The sequence below is a fragment of the Paramormyrops kingsleyae genome, chromosome 1, assembly GCF_048594095.1.
Source record: "Paramormyrops kingsleyae isolate MSU_618 chromosome 1, PKINGS_0.4, whole genome shotgun sequence".
Classification (NCBI taxonomy): Eukaryota; Metazoa; Chordata; class Actinopteri; order Osteoglossiformes; family Mormyridae; genus Paramormyrops; species Paramormyrops kingsleyae.
The window spans coordinates 29,079,142-29,099,010 of NC_132797.1; the positions used below are offsets into that span (position 1 = coordinate 29,079,142).

Below are 19,869 nucleotides of genomic sequence, written 5' to 3' on the forward strand. Positions count from 1 at the left end.
TCCAAAACACCTTCAAACAGGCTCCCTTTTGGACATGAGCACCACCTTTCAGTATACAAATCAGCATTAGGAATAAAGTTCAACTATAGAGTACCAATATCAATTTTATCTAATTAGCAATACATAATTAAATTCTCTACTTGCAGCCTAGTACAATGTGTAGTTACCTTCATATAGTGAATTATGTCACGTTTAACTATGTAGTTCTAATATCCACAATATTGAATATTTCTGGGTGGGTCTCAGCAACTATCACGTTTTCGAAGAAGCAATGACGCACGTCAGGATACAGTAGATCATTTTTGGCCGTAGTTAGGTGTCCATAGTACTGCCTATTTTTATTGCGCGTTAGTTCTTTGGAAACTCTTCAAAATATTTACCTAGGGTTTTAAAAAGCGTTTACAAATATCATATATTACTTTGTGCCGCGAAATACGTTTATACTAAAAATTCAAAGTCGTTAATAAGGCGGGGTTCTGGTCATGAGGCAATTGCGTCATGAAGGACCTAAGCCTGGTACGGATTTCAAATTTTCAAAACAAGTCAGGCAGCTGTGTACTGAGAGTATGAACGGTGTCTTGCTTTTTTATTCCATTAAAATCCAACCTAAACAGTATATGTGGATGACGATCGGCTTTTGTCATTGTTTACTTTTTAGAACAGGGATTTATCGTGCAGTTAATCAGAAATAAACTCAGTTCGTTTTTACGTTTCTGACGTTGGTTGGCTAGCGACATGGAGGGAGAAGAAAAGGCTGACGATGGTTATCCACCCTGCTCCGTCAGCACACTGCCTGTCTCTAAGCCCCCTTCCATCGAAGATTTCGTTGTGATAAAGCCGATCAGCCGAGGGGCTTTTGGAAAAGTGTATCTAGCGAGAAAAAAGGGCAACTCAACATTATATGCCATCAAGGTAAATTTTAGGTCTTGTAACTATTTTGCGCGATTACATTACTGCCAACGTTTACCCAACGAATATCTTGCTCTTGTAAATTATTATTGTTGTTTTTTAAGGTAGTGAAGAAGGCAGACATGGTGGACAAAAACATGACCGATCAAATGAAGGCAGAGAGGGACGCCCTGGCTCTTAGCAAAAGTCCGTTTATAGTGCACCTGTTTTACTCTCTTCAAACGGCTACTAAAGTCTACCTGGTAAGATGCGCTGTTTTGTCCTGCATAGTGAAGTCACAGTGAGAGTGACTGAAATATACGAAAGAACATGTATATATAATGTTTGTCTTGTGTCCTTTGTCTCTGAGGTGATGGAGTACCTCATCGGTGGTGATGTCAAGTCTCTTCTTCACATCTATGGTTATTTTGATGAAGACATGTCAGTGAAGTACATCTCGGAGGTGGCTCTTGCTTTGGACTATCTTCACAGGCATAAAATCATCCACAGGTATCGGAAGACGGTGCACTCTGTGCTGACATCCTAATATATAGGTCTGGTTTGTTTTCTGTGGACGCTTCCTGAAATTCTTATCGTCCATTTAGAGACTTGAAACCAGACAACATGCTTGTGTCCAACGAGGGACATATCAAGCTTACGGACTTCGGCCTCTCCAAAGTCAAGCTTGATAGAGGTCGGTGTACACGGACGGATTTTATTCTTCTGTGTAGAATATCAACATTTTACTGTGGTTTTTCTTTCTATTGACCCTTCAAGTTAATAATGTATTGATGATACATTATTACTAGATTTTATGTGGTTTAAATTCAGTCCCCCCTAATTAATTACCACTGATCTGGTACCTGGACACCCTCAAGATTAATTTTGCTACTAAATTATTTTGAACCCGATTCCACTGTGACAGAATACTCCTCCCGTGATGTTACGTAACAATTTGCTTATGATAAAAACATGCTATTTGATGTTTTTGAGTCATTTGATTAACCTTATTCTTTAATTATTCAGTATGGCTAGCACTAATGCAACTATAGAAAGACCTTGGGGAGTGTAGCATGTTTATTTTAGCCATCATCCTGACAGATCTGTGTTTATAAACAATGCATGTAATTTATGCAGTTCATTAGCTGCAATCTTCCATGTTTTTGAACTTCTTCCTCAGAGCTGAGACCGGCAGACATCCTGACGACACCTTCGTTAGTGAAGCCCAAGAAAGATTATTCCCGTACTCCCGGTCAAGTCTACTCCCTGATTAGCTCCCTTGGCCTTGTGAGTACTTGTGTTTTAGGTGTGAATATAAATAAAACCTTGTAACAAACCGTGTATATATTATGGCATGCTGTCGTTAATCATCAAATATTTTAAGTCTTTGGTAACAGCATGTATATATGATCTACCTTTTTTATTATTATTTTAAAGAACACGCCAGGGATGGAGGCCAATTGTCGCAGGACCTCCTTTGGCATGTCCAGCCCCATGTCTTGTGGTAAGACACAGCAGTTCAGGAGGTCCTTCTACTCACCTGTGTTGAAGAAAGCACCTCTGGACTCCCCAGCTTGCTCAGCCCGGACACAGCACGGCTCCCGTGAGTGCTGACGTCCGGATCATAGTCTGGTTTTAGGCATTGGGGTGGGGGAACTAATTCTCAAATCAAGCTGGTACCTGGGCCTTGGACATCAGCTGTGAATGGTTGCCTGGGAAATTCCTGGGTTCCCTGCCCTCTTGCAGCAGGGCAGAGTCCTTCACGGCAACTTCTCAACAAACCGAAAAAACCGAAGTGTCGGCATTAAAGCTTTAGGTCAGACATGGTCTTGTGTTTTGGTTTCTCTTTCAGGTGTGTTTAGTCCAGCCATTCTGGCTAAGAGTCTGACTCCACGGCTTCTAAAGTCTAGGAAGCGGTTTGGGACGTCGAGTGCCAGCAGTCAATCCTGCCTCTTCCCATCCACCACGGATTCAGAGGCCTGCGTCAGCCCACTGTGGGAGAATGAGCAGGTTGGTGCTATTGCGTGCATGCTGGGAATTTGAGTTCTCCTGTGTGAGATGCATCCTTTGTCAAATTTAGGTGTGTTTAGTTAATTTGTCACTTTAGTATTTTTACAGAGGTGGACTTTTCAGGTCTAAAAAGTAAAAAACTAGACCAGTACGCAACTGGTTGGCTGAAACAAAATCTTGGACTGTGTTTTTACTTTCTGGACCTGAAATGTCCACCTCTGATTTTATGAAATTAGTGTTTGAACTAGTACTGTCAAAATTAACACATTAATTATTGTGATTAATTTAACATAATTAATGTGTTAATGTGATTAATGTCATGGCACAGTGTATTATGGGGCAGCCATAAAAACCATTTAAATGGTTGCAAGAGACACTTATTTTTGTACTGTTGTTATCCTTGTGATTATTCTACATTTAATTTGGTGATTGATTTTTACATTTAAATATGCATCATAGCAAGTTTTTGTCTTAAGAAGAAAAGTTTTTAATTGCAATTTATTCATTGCATAATGTGCGATTGACAGCCCTAATTTGAACTCATTCACATTTTAGAAATTTGTTTTGCTTTCCTTCATAAAGATTAGATAAATATAATACATTTAGAAGGCCTTTTAAATAAACTATCCCTGACTAATACTGAATAAATCAACACGACAAGTTGGTGAAATATTGAGGGAGTGGTGATGTTTTTGAAGGAAATCAAGGATGTGGAGAACCTGCTGGAGAGTGATGTATTTGACAAAGGTGGCAGATCGGCGATCGTGACCAGTTTGCTGGGAAGGAGGATGGCCAGTGACTTTCACAGGCCGGGTCGAGATCCAGCCCTCTGTGCTCTGGACAACATTGACATGAATTTGTGTCAAAGGGGACAGCCGACACCTGTGTCTCCAAAACCGGAAAACAGTGCCAAGCTGGAGCCTTTGGCGGCAAGGAAGCTGTCGTCATTAGTGAAACTGATAGGCGAGAGAGCTTCTCCCACAGCCAGGGAAAAAGGAACGCTGGGAGTCCTGGAGAAAGCCGTGGGCAAAGCGTCCATGAAAAGAGGGTTCGAGCAGTTGGAAAAGAGTCCTGATCAGTACGAGGCACGAGCTAAGAAGAGCGACGACTCATACAAGCGCTGTTTTCAGATCCCGAAGAGCAGCAGCTTCAGCACCGGCCTGACAGCGGTGTTTGCCACCGTTCAGGTCAGCGCGTCTCCAGCGGATGTGGAGTCAAAGCAGTCTGGACCAGCTTTCATGGTGAAGAACCTGTTGCACGAGCTGGACGGGCCGTGCGAGGGTGGTGGTTGCAGCACCGGCGGTGAAGTGACTGCGGACTCCAGTTTTACATTCATTGAGAATGATCGTGAGGACATGGGTCCAATAAGGAATTTGAGCCTAGACTCTGATGACTCCCTTCAGGACATGTCCATCATTCCTGACAACGCGCAAGTCGCGGAGCTGGATGGCGCGAAGGAGTTGTCTGAGCAGGCTGAGGAGAAGGATATCTTTTTGAGCTTGCAGGACTGCTGCACCTCATCAGGGGTGGTGACCCCCAGGCAGCATAGAGAAGAGCGGTCCAGGGATCTCCTGCCTGTGGAATCCAGCAACTCTTCACCATTCCTCAAACCCCGGAATGTGGTGGCCTTCAGGAGCTACTGCAGCGCCATCGACCGGTCCACCGCATCAGGCTGCTCGCGCCGGAGCATGGGCTCTGTCGACATGATGGACGTCTCCAGTTCTGCCTCCTTCTATAGCTTCCCTGCGGCGGTAACCCCGGTACAAAAGAGACGGGGCCCCAGTTCCCGCAGCTCGCCGTACCAGGTGGGAGGCCAATTTCCAGAAGTTTCTGTACTCTCCAGTACTTCAATGTGAATGTGTGTCTTTCCATGGATCAATACAAGGTTTTTTATGTTGGGGGGGTTTATTAGACGCCACAGCAGACGACCAGTCACACCCCTTTTAGGACCCCAAAGAGTGTCCGCAGAGGGCCTGAACCTGTAGAGGGGGGCCCGCTCCTAGGGACCCCTGACTATCTGGCCCCGGAGCTACTTTTGGGAAAACCTCACGGTAAGTGGAAGGGAGCTTCCTTTAGCCCTGTTCCAGACTCAGATCAAAACATGCTGCCATTGTATACCTTGCAGGGGTGAGTTTGCTGTTTCTGGGGTCCCACTGAAAACATCACTTCAGTGTTCCCTGCCAGCCCCTAGTGTAGTCACTATTTGTGGCCCCATGCAAATGTATGGCTTGAGTGGTGGTAAACAGCACCACTGCCTGCTTGTACTGTATGTGTTGTTTGGCTTGTTTCGTTTTGTGGGAGGCCCTGCGAGAAGTTTGATACTTCTCCTCTCTAAGTTTCAGGGTCCAGTCACGGTAAGTACGCAGCTATCAGGTTTGGTTGCTCAGTGCATGTTTGAGACTTCTCTTGCTGCAGGACGTTTTGCCTTTCTGCATTTTCTGTTTAATCTACACCCCCCCCCACCACCATATTATGGGTCATGCTGGGTCCGCAGCCACCTTCAGGTGTGGCCAGTAACACCTTAAAACCCTCATCCCTTAGGGTGCTGTCACAGGCGATTGGACCCATTTAACTCCAAGGCAGTCGATTCACTTCCGAGTGAATCGTTCATTCGTTCATTTCGTTTTAATCTCCTAAAATCTGCTTGAGGAAACTTTTCAGTGCTCTAAGATGCAAACTAGTGTGGCAATGCTTAATAATAATGAATAACAGTATTCAAATAATGCAAAATTACCTTAATTAAACTAATTTGTAGCTTTAAGCACACTCGGCTCAATGTGATGTTAACGTATATGTATCAATGTGAATTTGTGTAGATTTTTAACCAATTTCCATAAGATTATTATTTTTTTTGTAATTGGCGGGGAGGCCTGAACAAATTGAGGATGACAAATTCAAACATTTTTGCTGCCATTGTTTCAGACTTCATGGTGGACTGGTGGGCCCTAGGAGTGTGCCTATTCGAATTCCTTACCGGGGTGCCCCCATTCAATGACGAAACTCCACAGCTGGTGTTCCAGAACATTCTTAACAGGGGTGGGTTTCCCCTTTTTCTTATCTCTGACTATGGCGTCCTGTTGGTGTAGATGACAACCTGTCTATTGGGGAATTTATACAGTTAACAAAGATGTCAGCTTATTCGGTGTGTATTTTTCATGGATTCCGATCATTAAATGCCATCTAAGACATTCCCTGGCCGGATGGTGACGAGGCGCTGTCACAGAACTCGAGGAGCGCCATAGAAAGTCTCCTGACGACAGACGTCACCAAACGGGCCGGCCTTAAAGGTGACCACGCCTCCTTCAGATAAAAAGCTCCTTGACATTGGTCTCTAAACCTTACCATGCGGTCAGATGTGTTGAGAGCTCTGATTGGATGTTTGTGAGCTTAATAATAACTTTTGTTCCAGAGCTGAAACAGCACACACTGTTGAAAGGCCTGGACTGGGACAACCTGCCGAACCAGCCCATGCCGTTTATACCTCAGCCGGACGACGAAACAGACACCTCTTACTTCGAGGCAAGGAACAACGCACAGCATCTGTTCATGTCCGAGTTTAGCCTGTAGGGGAAGCCACCCCTGCTCACCACCTGCCCTCCTTGTTTGGGGGCTGTTGGGGGGCGGGGCGGGGGGCAGCTCAATGGAATGTGTTGAGTCAGTTAGGATATATCTGTACCTATAGTTTAAATCACTAAATATGCAAAAATACAGAATGAAGGTATTCATCAACGCTCAGGAATCACTGCTGCTCCTCTGTTATGAAAAGATGCTCGCTCTACACTAGGGATGCCTGAGACTGACCCAGGTCTATGCAAGCTAGGCAGGTCACTAAGTGGTTGGTTTTGTCTAAAACTCTTAAATCATTAACTATTTCTGTGGGTCTTCATTATGCATGTTCGGTCTGTTGGTTGCTTCATGTTTTAAACATTTTGTGGGGTTTATGGCTTAGCCCGTGCTGATGTGGTTTTAGACTGATTTATCGCTGGTCAGGCATGCGGCTTCTTTTGAAGCAATAATGTCTTTTATTTATTTTCTCTTAATTTTATTGTAACACATGGCTGCTGCGTCTTTATAAATTCACTGTAAGCCTCTTAATGGCATAATTCAGTTCTCATTTTATTGCAGAAAACGAATAAAAGGTATGTAGCATTTAGGAACCAGTTTTTCCCACATTTAACGAAAACAGCATCTAACCAGACTCACTGAGTACTTGGAAGTGAATGTTATGAAATCCGATAAAAAATATCCAGCATCCCCCTGCAACTCATATAGGAATTATTGCGAATTATAAGTAAACAAATGTAAAATCAGACATCTAGGACATCTGGTTAACTGAAAGCGAGGGATGCGTGTGGCATGTTCTGGTGTAATGGCCCCTGAAGATGAAGCTCAAGGAAATGAATGGAAAACTAGCTGACAAACCCCCATTCCCACCGAACAGACTGGTGCATGGAGCACCATTCTTCATGGAGAGGTGTCAACAGGCTCGGACCTGAGAGGCTATTGGCTGAGCTGTTAGGACACCTAGGCGCTACAGTTCACTGATTCCAATCACAGTGGGTTGTGTAGCCCTGCTGCCCATCATTACTAATTCATTAATTGGCTGATTTTCTCCAATAAGGAATCACAGTGCACAGATGATTGGTTAAGTAATCACTTTTGTATTTGACACACTTTACTCACTTGTTAGATTTCCAGTCTTGGGAGAAAATGGCCAACTTCCCTTGATGACTAATACTGACCACATAATACTTTGTGTGTGTGATACAGATTTATTGGGTGCCTGCTATTTTTTTTTTCCATGTGCATACCATTATCAGAATTCCATATTAATGTTTTATTTATGTATTTTAGGATTTTTTTTTTAAATGAAAGGTGAATTGTGACTGATGGACAAAAAGGCTCTCAGTTGAAGCGTAATGAACAAACGTACATAGAGCAGTAATTTTATAAACTGCTTTTTCTTGATATTCGGCCTTGTAGTACATTCATGTTGTAAATTGTGTGTGAAGTTGGTATTTTCTAACCTGTCATTTTAAAACGTGTTTAACCCTGCTGTTCAAATTTATTAAAACCTTTAATTAAAACTTTTGAATTATAAAAGGTGCTACTGATAGGTTTTTGATTATAACCAAAGCTCTGCGTATCCTAACTAAATAGTTGCCCGATTAGGTAATACATATACTGTACAGGAATTTTAAAGACGAGCGCTACTGCAATACAACTATAATGATCAGAAGCCATTTGTTTCCTGCAGGCAAAAAAAAGGTAGAAAATTACCAGGTGGTTCAAGGAAATTTTATTCATGCTTCAGGCTGCACTAATCTCATGCTAGCCGCCCCTTTCTGAAGGCAGAGAGAGAGAGAGAGAGGGAGGGAGAGATGTAGTTCATTTCAACAGAAACGCACTACAAGCATCACTTAAAGGGAGGCTTTAAATCGATACATCTCCACTGCCAATGCAAATCTTATATTACACAAGTATAAATGCTCATACTCTGCTAAGTCAACAGTAAAGTGCAATGAAAATATTGCACCTTGTTTTAGAATCAACTGTACAGCTATTAACAGTAATTAACGCTAAAAGAAAAATTATGTTTTAAATCTAAAACAGTATTAAAGACACTGCAGAATCGTATTGCCCGTTAGGTTCAATCTGCCACAGCCGTTTTACCCACTGCTGTTTTTTGGGGGGATTTTACAAGTTTCTTAAATCAGTATTTAAGAAATGGACTTTAACTGAAAAGTACTGGGAGAACAAAAACGACATACTGTTGTCGTCTACCTCATAAAGCATCCCCCATATCCTGCCCCAGATTCATCACATCTTAGCAGAAATAAGTCCAGTAGTACATCTGCTATTAGGATGATAGCGATCATCCAGATATCACCCAAAACAAACTGGTTTAAAGAACGATTCAAAAACCGTTCAGCCTGAAACCAATGACTGACCACAGAGGTCCTCTCACATCCCCCTCCACATACAGACATTTCCCCATTTTAATTCTCTCCAGCCCAAAGCCGTACCGGCCCACAGAGCCTCCTCCCCACCCATAATAAATAGACACCGATCGGATCGAATGTACCAGCTTATCGAGACAAGCCCCACTTCGCATTTAACTGCAGAAATGTTGGTACGTTAGCAGCAATGTCAGCGAAACTTCAATAAAATGCTGCATTTTGTTCCCGGCGCAGCTCGTACCCACGACCATACAGCAGCTGCTGCAGGACCATAATGCCCTTTTAACGTTTTAACATTTTTTTTTTTTTTAAATCCCTTTTTTTGCATGCTTTAAAAAAAGTTGGAAATCAAAATTAGGGCCATTATTCTGTTAATGTTGCTGTGATCAAACCATGGAAACCAAACATCTCTACTTCCAATCTGTCAACTACCATCTCAAAGAAGGAAAATTAAAAGATGTAACCAACTACCTCTACTTCTGTTTACAAAAGCTTGCGTGATTATGATTCGCAATTCCGTACATTCCCGTTTTTTCCCCACCCCATTGTAGGAGGATCTGTTTTTAGTTTATCTAGGTGCTAAAGTAGTCGACATGTTACTCATAGTGTGGTCATTTTAGTGCAAAAGCTAAGGTTAGACGAGTGATGAAGCGGTGACCAGCTACGCCTCGCAGGGAAAAGACGACCCTGAAGCTTTCATCCCGGGACGGGTCCTTCCTAGGCGATGGGCGGGACATGTGCTCAGTTCATTCTTCTGCAAGGAAGAAGAAACAAATTAAACAGAGGTGTACGGCTCTCTGTCCATGTCCAGAAGGTCGCCAGTTCAAATCGTAGCCAGCAAGGCCCATACCCGCCCCCCCAGTTGCTCCTTGGATCATCCCTGCTTTCACAACTGCACAAAAGTGTCTGCTAAACCAACATAACGCAATTATTCTTCACAGGAAGCATGTCAACAACCCATCTAACCACCTTTCCTCCATATCACTTCAGGTGGTGCCTATCCCAGGATGCCCTGGGAGTAAAGCAGAGGTTCCCACTGACCCTGAGGGGCAACTCAGATGCCAGTTCACATAGCTACCCGACACTATTTGTTCACCTCTACAAACCCTGATAAATGGCCCACCCTGTCCTCTTAATGTGCTTTTATTATTATGTTTCTTTTTTACTGGGGTGTGGTCTCCAGCCCCAAGTCCCCCCTCCCCCACCTTGGTGGACCGGGTCATGCAGGCGTGCCGCCACACTCACCGTCTCCTCCGCTGCATGTAGAGACGCATCAGCCACTGTGCCAGAAAAGGCCAGAGCACGGCAAAGGCCACCGTCGCCGGGGAAACGTCAAAGGGCCACCATGACGGCTTCTGCAAGGCATCACTGCAGTGACGCGTTTGTTCGGTACTTATTGGTAAACGGAAGGCAGAAGTACTGCTAGAAGCTTAATGTCATCATTGACAGTCTGGACATGACAAGTCTTTCAAACCTATTTAAATCCGTTAAAATCATACTTGCCTACCTTATTTGCAGGTGGTGATGGATAATTTGGTTGAAATGCTAATGACCTTGCCTTTGGAACAAAGGAAAAAATAAGGTGATATCTAGACATAAAACACAATATTCAAAAACTGCACTGTCTTAGTAGTTATATAAAGAGGTATAAAAAGTAGAATCGAGTTCTACTTACACATTGAATACATTCAATTGAAAGAGGAATTATCCTAAAGATCAATTAAAAAAAACTCATGAAATCCTATCACAAGCACATTCTTATTAAGATGTACAATGGCATTCTGGACCACTTGACAATACATAGTCTTAGACTATAAAATATACTATAAACTAATGTATTGCTTGGCTGTATGACTCAAACAGTAACACTTTTCACATTCACATAAATCTGAAGAAATGCAGGGCAAGTGCCTTTTCTCAGATGATACTAGAGCCCCTCTTGGGACTTGATCCAACAACCTTCCAAATAAGTCCTTAATTGCTATGCCACCCCCTGCCCTCACCTGAGTGGCGGTGAGGGCCTCCAGCGTGTGCAGCCGCTGCAGCACGCTCTGCATGTCCTCCTGGAGCCGCGCCAGGGCCGTAACAATCTGCTCGTTCAGGCTGCCGGCGGCCCCACCCTCGGGTCCCCAGCGCTCGCCGTCCCCGCCGCCACCGAGCAGTCCCCCGCGGCCCCCTTCGCCAGGCAGCCTGGAGCCTAGCGGAGAGGAGCCACCACGTCAGATGCAGATGCTACACTGAAGCTTTAACTGCTAAGGAAGTCGACCGGAGGCTTACTCTTTCCTCTCCTGCTGAGCGAGGTGTCCATTTGGCCTGCGCTCAGCCTCTCCCTGGGGGGCCCGCCCCACTGGGCACCCCCGTCCTCGCCGCCATGCTGGACCCCATGTCGGTCAGGGCCCCGCTGCAGGTCGCCCTTCCCTGGCCAGTCTCCCAGGGCTTCGGGCTCTTCTAGGGTGCTGCTTGTTACCGCAGAATGGCTAAGGGCGATTTCAGAGCCCTGAGGAGACAAGCGGCAGCCCCCAGGTTACAAACGAGATCTGTTCCCTAAGTCTGACTAAGTCAAACTTGTATGCAAGTCGGAACAGGTGCAGTACATATGGTTCATATTTAGTGTCAGTTAATCAAATGTTTGTCTCAGTATATAGTAAATATTTTACCCTTCTATGCATATAAAACACTTAATCATAATATAGTGCAAAATAATACAGTAATAGTGCAGGTAACGACATATAGCACTGTACCTTGAGCATATTGTAATATGTCTTAGGTTGTGTAACTGCTCAAACTGTGTGAGTATGGGTTGTTAGTAAATCGGACATTCTTAAACCAAGGATGGCGACTGCCTTGTACTCTACTAATAATCCCCCCTGCTTGTGCATGACCTACCTCCTCGAGACCAAATTGATCCATCGAGTCACAGTACACCTCGCTGTCAGAGTCACTGGCCAGATGATGGTGGCTTGATACATCCTCATTGTGATCTGGAGATAAAACCAAGGAGATGAGAACTTGAAATGAAGTAGAAGCCACCGGCACTGGGAATCAGAGTCCATCTCGTTAGTCATTAATACCCCCTACTGGTATCAAGAAACAGAAGGTAACGAGGCATCATACATACCGCTGAGGTGGCCGTTGAGCTCGCTGCCGCGTTCCTTGACCTGGGAGGCTGGGGTGCTGTGGGCGAGCTCCTCCTCTGATTCCAGATCACCGTTGAGGTCAGACCTGGAGCCGTGTGTGCCGTTGGTCAGGGACAGCACTTCCTGTTCCATGCTGCCGTTGGGGATCAAGGGGTCGACTGATTGCCCGTTCTGCCTCACAGTCTCGGCTTCCTTCTCTGGTAATTAATGTAAACACAATAGCTGGTTAAATGCAGGTATTGGTTATCATTACTCAATATATGAATGCACAAGCTTACCAGCCACCGACTGCTCCGCCTTGGTGTTCCTGCTCTCCAGTTCGGCGCAGTCCCCGTGGTTCTGCAACGTGCCATTCATCGCCAGGCTCTTCACTATGCTTTTGGCGACGCTTTTTGGTGCTGGTGATGCCAGCATGTTCCCAAAACCTGAGAACAAGCCATCATACAAAAATTGGCCTAATTTTCCATAATATATGTATAGGAATTAATAGGATATATGTATTTAATATGAACACACAAGAAAAACTCTCAATCTCTGAATAAAGCAACAGGGTTGTAACAATTACAAAATTAATTAGACACTCCTCACTTAACGACCAAGTTCCCTTCCAACAACGACGTCGTTAAGTGAATTAGTTGATAAGTGAGGAGCTGCTCCTTACCGATATTTCAGGCATTACTATGTCAACCATCTTTACATATTGTCTTAATGTTTTAATTATCTCAATGATTTCATCAAATTGATCAACAAAATTCTCTTCTGCTTCTAAATCTGCACTTGCCACCTCACTGCTGATACTCAGATCTCCAACCATACAAATTTATAAACAAGATATGAAATAAGCCAGTGCAGGGAACTGCAGGAACAAAACAGACTGAGGAATGGTGGTACGAGATGAGATGCTTGACGCTGAGACGCCAGGCTGCCATTTCCACAACCAAAGTTCTTGTACAGTGTACGATACCGACTGGTCAGAGGGCTGGTCCAAGGTCCAGGCAGTCGGTAAACAGGTAGGTCATTAAGTGAGGACTGTCGGCACAAACATTCAACTAAAAAAAAAAAAATCATGATACACTATTCTAATAATTTCACAAAGGCTGGTACTTTCATATGGCGCATTTCCACTGCCACCAAGAACCGGGCCATACCATCAATGTAAATTTTGCGAGCTTTACCCGACCTTTACCTGCACTGACATAGTCCTGCTTACTATCAGGGCCGAAAGCGTGAGCAAACCCAGCTGGTTGCGTCACCACCATCTGATTGGTCGAAATGGATGGAAGTAATCCATGTGCTGAACATGAGTATCTGAAAAACGTATATTCTATATATTATTCATTAACAGTAATATCATACATCGCCATGTATTGACGCTTTCCCGATAACTTGGAACTTGAACATTTCCAGCCTCCTAAAGTACTATAGAACAGCTGAACGGAATGGATTTGTAATGCAAATTTATGCAAGCGAATGCTAATTCTGCTAGTGTTTGATACGGCAATTCTCACAGACATGCTACCTGAAATTAGCACACAGTAAAAAATACATAAATGCACATAGTAAATCATGATGTACACCATGTGAACAATAAATGAGCATCTCTTTGGTTTTATATCACTGTCACTCCAAACCCGGCAACGCTTTTATCGAGCTGGATCGAAGTGAGCTGGAACCGCACTGGAACTAGTCTCTCTTTGCAGTTTGTCTCAGGTACACGTCAGTTTCTGTATGCCAGTGGAAAAGCGCCGGAATAGTCTCTTCTAAGCTGTAGAAAAGCTAGAAGCAGCACTGAGGATTTCACAAAGAAACACACTTGCCTTCCAGTGACCTAGCAAATTGTTCCAATCGTGCTGAACAAAATTAAACGGAAAAAAAATAATACAGAGCAGCATTATTTTCAATTTTCATTTGAAAAACATTTTTTAAATTACATATATAGAGTGGTACCTCAGTTCTCAAACTCATTAGAACTCAAATTTCTTAAAAGTCGAACCAACCAGTTTGAAAAAAAAAATTACCTAGAGCTCGATCTGAATCTCAGAAGTCAAACCGTGAACGCCAACCTAAGATAACTTGTACGCGCAGGGAAATGAGTCACGCGGCACATCTCTCAGCGGAAACAAAGGGTAAAGCTTCAGTCTCAGCCTCGCATTCGCTGTGATAGCATCGTGCATGTTTACACTAGCTGAATACATATATTTAGACAGTAAAAATACATTTAGACAGTGATAGACAGTAACAGTAATTATTATTATTATATAATAAAATACATTTTAAAATAAAGATTTCTTATTCATTATTTTAATATTAATAATAAACCATTAATAGTTTTAATTATAATAATATTGTCGTGCCCAGCGGGACGGAATGGAGACAAAGGCGCAGACGTCAGGGTATCAGGGAATACGGGGTTTAATTACAGGTAAGGCAGGCAAAACGCAGACGGACAATACAATGACCGGACTGGGGAAACAAACTGAAACGCGGACGAAATACAGAGGACTAATGACAACAAACAGAAACAGCTGATCACACGGAGATTCCACACGGGGTTAACAAGGGGGCGTGGCACACGGAAGGAGTGGATGATTGGGGCAGGACACATTGCTTGGATACATTTATTTTCTTACTTTACAAATTACTGTTTTGATAAATGTGCTTAGATGTGTTTAGTACAGTATATGCTCTTCTTGTTTTATCCGGTTCATTTTGTGTTTAAATGTTAAAAAAGAACAAAAAAATAAAAAACATATTTAGGTGTAATTTTTTGGAGCCGGGAACCAATTAATTGGTTTTCCATTATTTCTTATGGGGAAAATTCGATCACAACTTGAACTTTTTAGGAGTTCTGAGGTACCACCGTTGACGTAATCTTCAGAGAATCATATATGAATATATGTACTGATGTCCGAAAAATGGATATATATTTGATGTTACTTATATATTCTTTATATCTTACTTCAGCTTATAAAAATCTTTTTATGTACCTAGTTTTAATTTTTTAAATTTTTCCATTAACAATAATAACCCTGATAAAGAAGCAGAAAATACAGAAGAGAATAAACCAAACCAAACAGCATTAAAACATTTTAACTCCTTTATACCTAGTATTTGTTTAAACCCTTCTGCACAGCGTGCACACTGCAACATTGTCATTATCCAGTTTCTGGCATCTATGAATAATTCCTAGACATCTTATAAAAGAACTTTGTACTATTACTTTCAAAGTTAAATGTAAGCTAGCCGAGAGGCGATCGGATCATGTTACCGGTATGACGATGGACTCCATTCTCAGGATACATTTACACTTAAATTTTTTTGTCTGGTTACACAGGGCTGTCAAGCCGACATTAACACAGAGCAGTAGCACAGGGGGGTATTCCACTTCTTCATTAGCCAGATAACTTGAGCCAAATGTAAGGATTGCCCAATAGGAATGCCACTTACCCATCTTCCTATTTGACAATTTTCAGGTTTGGCTTAAGTTATCCAGATAACTGGGAAATTCTACTTTGTGGAATAGCCCCCAGAAGAGGTACATGTTCGGCGCCCATACCTGTGGTCAGGTCAGACACCTGGCTGATCTTCTTTTTCTCATCTACAATCTCGTAGAATGGTCCCAGGACCTGCAGCAGTTCCTCTACCTCGTTGGTGACCGGCATGCTCTCCAAGATCTGTGTGGTTGACGCTCGGAGTGGATTCCAGCACATGATGACAACAACACACAACAACAACAACAGGTAGCCACCTTTGAACACTTACTAGCTTCAGCTCGTCCACATACGCCACCATTGCCTCCTCCCTTGGCATTTCTCCTAGAGAATTCCATGCGTCCCTGTGGGCATGGAATGGCCATGTGTTAAATTAACTGAAGCTATATTCCACATCTGCACAACTATGAGTACAGGCACATTGGAATGCTTGTTTTTGCATAACCCATCGTGTTTTCAAAAAGGAGAGCAAGATATGCAAAAACAAGCATTCCAGTGTTGGAGACATTCACACACACACACACACACACACACACACACACGTATATACAAAGCTTGGGATCCGAGAATTGGGTCAGCCATTTATCCGGCACCCCTGAAGCATTTTGGGGGGGGGGGGGCTTAAACGGCCTTCTCCACTGCCCATCATGTGACTATTTTGCTGATCTGAACCAGCGATCTTCTAATTACAAATACAGAGGCCTAACCCCCTGAGCCACATGGCCATTCCCTGTTTTGCCATGTGTCAAATGTGTCACTGTGTTGCTAAATGGTTAATAAAGAAACTCCACCCACTCTACATACACATAAACCAAATTATTTCCCTGTACAGCTACCAAATGGATAAACAATAATCAAACAAGGTAGCTTCCAAAAGCAATTCATTCAAAACAGCAGCAGAACACAACGACAGCCACAGCACCACCATGTCCCTGACAGCAGTACTGCGGCAACTGTGACCTTTGTCACATTTAGCAGTTTTGGCAAGTTCCGAATGTAACATTCTGAACAGTAATGACACTCCATAGCACTCCTCGAAGGCAGGTCTCTCACCCTAAAGCAAAAGGAGGGATCCATGTGTGCTCACCAGTAGGTGAAAAAGGACCTCAGCCTTTTGTGAAATTTATTAACAAAGACTCCAGCTGCACTCTTGTTCGGTCCATATAATGATATTAGTCAGTTTTTTTTCCTTTACAATTGATACCGCTTTTCCCACAGCTTCTAAGAATTCATAAATTTGAATTCATTACATATGGTTTCCCAATATATTGTTGAAATACATGCTAGAAATTTCCAGTTCCATATTTTAAACTAGACAGACAATAACAAAATAAACGCAGTAGTCAACAACTACACTGTGATGAACGGCACTGGAGTATTTGGGGTAAGAAGGTGCTTATTATTTAAGCTTAAATAATAAACTTACTGGACAAATAGTTTAAGCATACAATATCCCCCATTCTAATATTTTACCATTTGACTTTGCCAACAGGGTCCCAGAAGCCTGGCCTGGGAATATCACATGGGCCTCGGGTGGCCTGCTTGTAGTAACTGTAGAACTTCAGCATCATCTCATTGGAAGGCTGGAAGGAGCCTGTGATGGGCATGAACATCAGAGGAGAAGCAGAAAATGATGCGGACAGCCTATTCAACATGTCTCCTCAACTGGCTTTCCTGGAAAAATTACTGGATCTAATAATCGAATTATAAACTCATTCAGAGCATGGCAAAACACTGCGCTTTCGTAACACGTTAATTTTGATTAAATATTTCTTTCTTTGTCAACAAAGTCAGTTGTTTCTGGTATCAACAACTAGGGACAACGCCAGGTGCTTATTTCAGAGTAGCGGCTAATCATTGCAGCTAATTCGGTGGAAAACACGCCACTCATATTGCAGCTAATTATATAACATTTATTATAGATCTCATTTCTAATTTCTAAATGGACCCAAGTATACGGCGTTCAGTCAATGCATCCAATTAATTTTCGCGAAAACACGCAAAACAATAACAAGTGAAGGCATAAGCATACGTGAAATTTGCACTGTTGATAATTTACCGTTTGGAGGTAAACTCTGAATCACTTTAACCGCGGCGTTAAACCTCCGTTCCTGAATCGGCTTGTCATCCGCCATTATGACACAAATGCAAAGTGTCAGCAGCAAATCTTTGGACCTGGAGATTATAAATAACGTCTGTCAATTGAATGCAGCGCTCAGCGGACGTAATCGTCCACGAAACACAAAAGGAATACGATCATTCACAGGTATGGACACACGCAGTTATCACGGACATGGAGCGATCGACAAAGTTTCCAGAAGGTGTAAATGTCGAACATTTCCTATTGCAAAAACGCATAATAACGTAAGCTGTCAATAGAATAGTCTTTCACTTCGTCGTACCAATATATCCAACACTAATACAATCACCTTACATATGACACCAATACAAAATCACACTTAACTGGTTTAAGTGAATACAAAGCTAAAACAACCTGCACCAGAGTATTTACTTGTACTTGTACCCTACATAACAATTTAATAATCTACCTGCTGTAAGTACGGTGACCTCTCAAATACGTCCCAAAACATAAACGACACGGACTGCGATTCTTCCTGTATGCTCAGGGAACTGTAGTTTAAACATTTGTGAAGACGCGTTTATTTTGCTACGGCTTTACCGAACAGAATCACTTCAATGCCCATAATGCTTCATAGAAGGCGGGGCATTTTGGGAGCTGTAGTACTTGGGACGTAAGTCTTTAAACCATCCAATTATGACCTTAACATGTGTTTCCTAGTAGATAAAATAGTAGAAAGCAGAATTCACTCCACGTTCTAAAACTTTCTGGCATACTGAATTAGATATACGTGACAAATATTGCAGTAAATGTAGACATTTGCGCACCAAAACACTCCGTTGGTTGCGGAAGACCAAAGACCGAGAGTCTCTGGGCCTAGACTTTTAAAAGACTACATATCCCGTGATGCAATTCTTGGGTTTTGCGTCTTGTGAGGTCAAGAGTCGTCCTGACAACGAGGTTCCAAATCCCACAATACTGTGCGGCGGAGCTCCTTTTTCGGGGGCAGAGCTTGCGGTCTCAATCGATGTGAGGACTGAGGAGCGATGCTGAGGGATGTAAGATGGCAGAGCTACAAATGTTGTTAGACGAAGAAATTCCAGCCGGGAAGCGAGCCCTGGTGGAGAGTTACCAAAACCTCACCAGGGTCGCGGAGTACTGTGAGAACAATTATGTCCAGGTAAGGGGCGAAAACAGTTAATTGTGTGCTGGTGACGGTTTACCGGGGATGTTTTTTGGGGGTCCGCATGGGAAGCTGGCGACAGGAAATGTGGAGTATTCTCGCTGGGCAGACAAGGGAATTGGAAGAATCACGACCAGGCAGGAAACACGCTATGCCGTTAAATATGTCACTCTTAATGTCGTGTCCATTTGCCGTCTGTAGTGCGTAACCCCCTCCAGCGCGGCATGGAAACGGGGAGTTATATGTCTCCCATTCATTTCATGTTTGGTCGCGGAGGGTGAGCCCGAAGAGGGTGTGTCTCTTATCAGGTATTGTCGTTGCTCGACCGATCGCCCTCCTTCGTTGCTACAGCCCACATGGAGATCACCTAAAGCCAGCTTTGCAAAATAGACAGGAATCGCCTTCCTGTGCCAGGAAATCACATCCATATACTGGTTAACTTGATTTACATAGGAAAGCGCCCCGCAGAGGACATCAGATAACCCCCCCCCCCAGCGTGTCACAATTAAGACACAATCAAGATCGATCGTTCACCAACTTGTAACTTGTGTATCAATATATCGCCTGCTCGTGAAAACAATGGGATTTATGTGTGATCTTTTTTTTGTTCAGCAATTCGGGAAATCATTGTAGAAAAATCTCGTTAATTTGATCGCTGTCACATGTGGTTTTCCTGGCGATTTTCTTGCCAGACTGGGGTATTTATTTAGAAATTGTACGAAAAACACCTTTGCAGACGTTAATTCCCTTGCATTTACCAAAGCCGGTATTTTTCATGCGGATATTTCGATATTTGTGCGTGTGGGGCAGCTGGACCACCTATGTGTGGGTTGATCGGTGCTGTATTGTAATAATGTAATGTAGTAAATCCTAGAGCACTATGACTATATAGTGCCCAGGGCACACAGTTGATCATGTTTTCACTGTAGTATCCCAAGGCAATATTCGAGTTACAAAGCTATGTTGTAGTAATTACTAATGTTTTTTGACAGACTACTATGCCAGGCCCTTTCAGGCTATACCGGTTTTTTTCTGCAGTGGAAAAAAAATTCCGTGTCTGGATTAGTAAAATTTATCTTACGGGAAAGATTCGCACTTCCTCTGCTACCGCAGAAGTTGC

At 43.1% G+C, this 19,869-nt stretch overlaps 3 protein-coding genes across 14 annotated transcripts in view; 2 read left to right on the forward strand and 1 right to left on the reverse strand.

Moving 5' to 3' along the window:
- Window positions 1–157: 157 nt before the first annotated feature.
- mastl (microtubule associated serine/threonine kinase-like) lies at window positions 158–8,001 on the forward strand. Of its 2 annotated transcripts, XM_023823432.2 has the most exons (13): window positions 158–516; window positions 732–912; window positions 1,014–1,151; window positions 1,259–1,398; window positions 1,494–1,582; window positions 2,069–2,175; window positions 2,326–2,491; window positions 2,741–2,898; window positions 3,597–4,703; window positions 4,811–4,949; window positions 5,821–5,934; window positions 6,084–6,185; window positions 6,308–8,001. In XM_023823432.2, the coding sequence occupies exons 2-13, from the start codon at window positions 736–738 to the stop codon at window positions 6,463–6,465; spliced, it is 2,595 nt and encodes an 864-aa protein (XP_023679200.2). In that variant the 5' UTR covers window positions 158–516; window positions 732–735; the 3' UTR covers window positions 6,466–8,001. The 2 variants fall into 2 exon arrangements, with proteins under 2 accessions (XP_023679200.2, XP_023679199.2); XM_023823431.2 differs by lacking the exon at window positions 158–516 and having other exon boundaries at window positions 525–912.
- A 173-nt stretch (window positions 8,002–8,174) lies between these two features.
- Window positions 8,175–18,190, reverse strand: acbd5a (acyl-CoA binding domain containing 5a). 2 transcript variants are annotated; one of them, XM_023823448.2, is made up of 13 exons: window positions 18,036–18,190; window positions 17,546–17,661; window positions 16,960–17,080; window positions 15,758–15,830; window positions 15,552–15,669; window positions 12,274–12,420; window positions 11,977–12,192; window positions 11,745–11,839; window positions 11,136–11,355; window positions 10,862–11,055; window positions 10,366–10,416; window positions 10,104–10,213; window positions 8,175–9,612 (listed from the first exon to the last, which is right to left on the reverse strand). In XM_023823448.2, exons 2-13 carry the CDS (start codon window positions 17,619–17,621, stop codon window positions 9,600–9,602), a joined length of 1,434 nt encoding a protein of 477 aa, XP_023679216.2. In that variant the 5' UTR covers window positions 17,622–17,661; window positions 18,036–18,190; the 3' UTR covers window positions 8,175–9,599. The 2 variants fall into 2 exon arrangements, with proteins under 2 accessions (XP_023679216.2, XP_072569216.1); XM_072713115.1 differs by having other exon boundaries at window positions 17,951–18,050.
- Window positions 18,191–18,544: 354 nt separating this feature from the next.
- abi1a (abl-interactor 1a) overlaps window positions 18,545–19,869 on the forward strand; it is a 32,104-nt gene continuing 30,779 nt past the window's right edge. For 9 of the 10 annotated variants that reach the window (XM_023823445.2, XM_023823447.2, XM_023823436.2 and 6 more), the window contains exon 1: window positions 18,545–18,746. In XM_023823445.2, the coding sequence (XP_023679213.1) occupies window positions 18,630–18,746 (117 nt within the window). In that variant the 5' untranslated portion in view covers window positions 18,545–18,629. The remainder of the gene's footprint in view (window positions 18,747–19,869) is intronic. The other variant, XM_023823444.2, reaches the window with a different exon arrangement.

Bases quoted from the DNA above. Each gene is read 5' to 3' on its own strand.
- acbd5a (XM_023823448.2), bottom strand. From the start codon at position 17,621: ATGGCGGATGACAAGCCGATTCAGGAACGGAGGTTTAACGCCGCGGTT. The intron at 11,356-11,744 runs GTAGGTCATGCA...TTGTCTCCTCAG, and splicing joins ATCAATTTGGTCTCGAGGAG to GGCTCTGAAATCGCCCTTAG. The intron at 10,214-10,365 runs GTAGGCAAGTAT...GATGCCTTGCAG, and splicing joins CATCACCACCTGCAAATAAG to AAGCCGTCATGGTGGCCCTT.
- mastl (XM_023823432.2), top strand. From the start codon at position 736: ATGGAGGGAGAAGAAAAGGCTGACGATGGTTATCCACCCTGCTCCGTC. The intron at 2,492-2,740 runs GTGAGTGCTGAC...TTTCTCTTTCAG, and splicing joins CCGGACACAGCACGGCTCCC to GTGTGTTTAGTCCAGCCATT. The intron at 4,950-5,820 runs GTAAGTGGAAGG...CCATTGTTTCAG, and splicing joins ACTTTTGGGAAAACCTCACG to ACTTCATGGTGGACTGGTGG.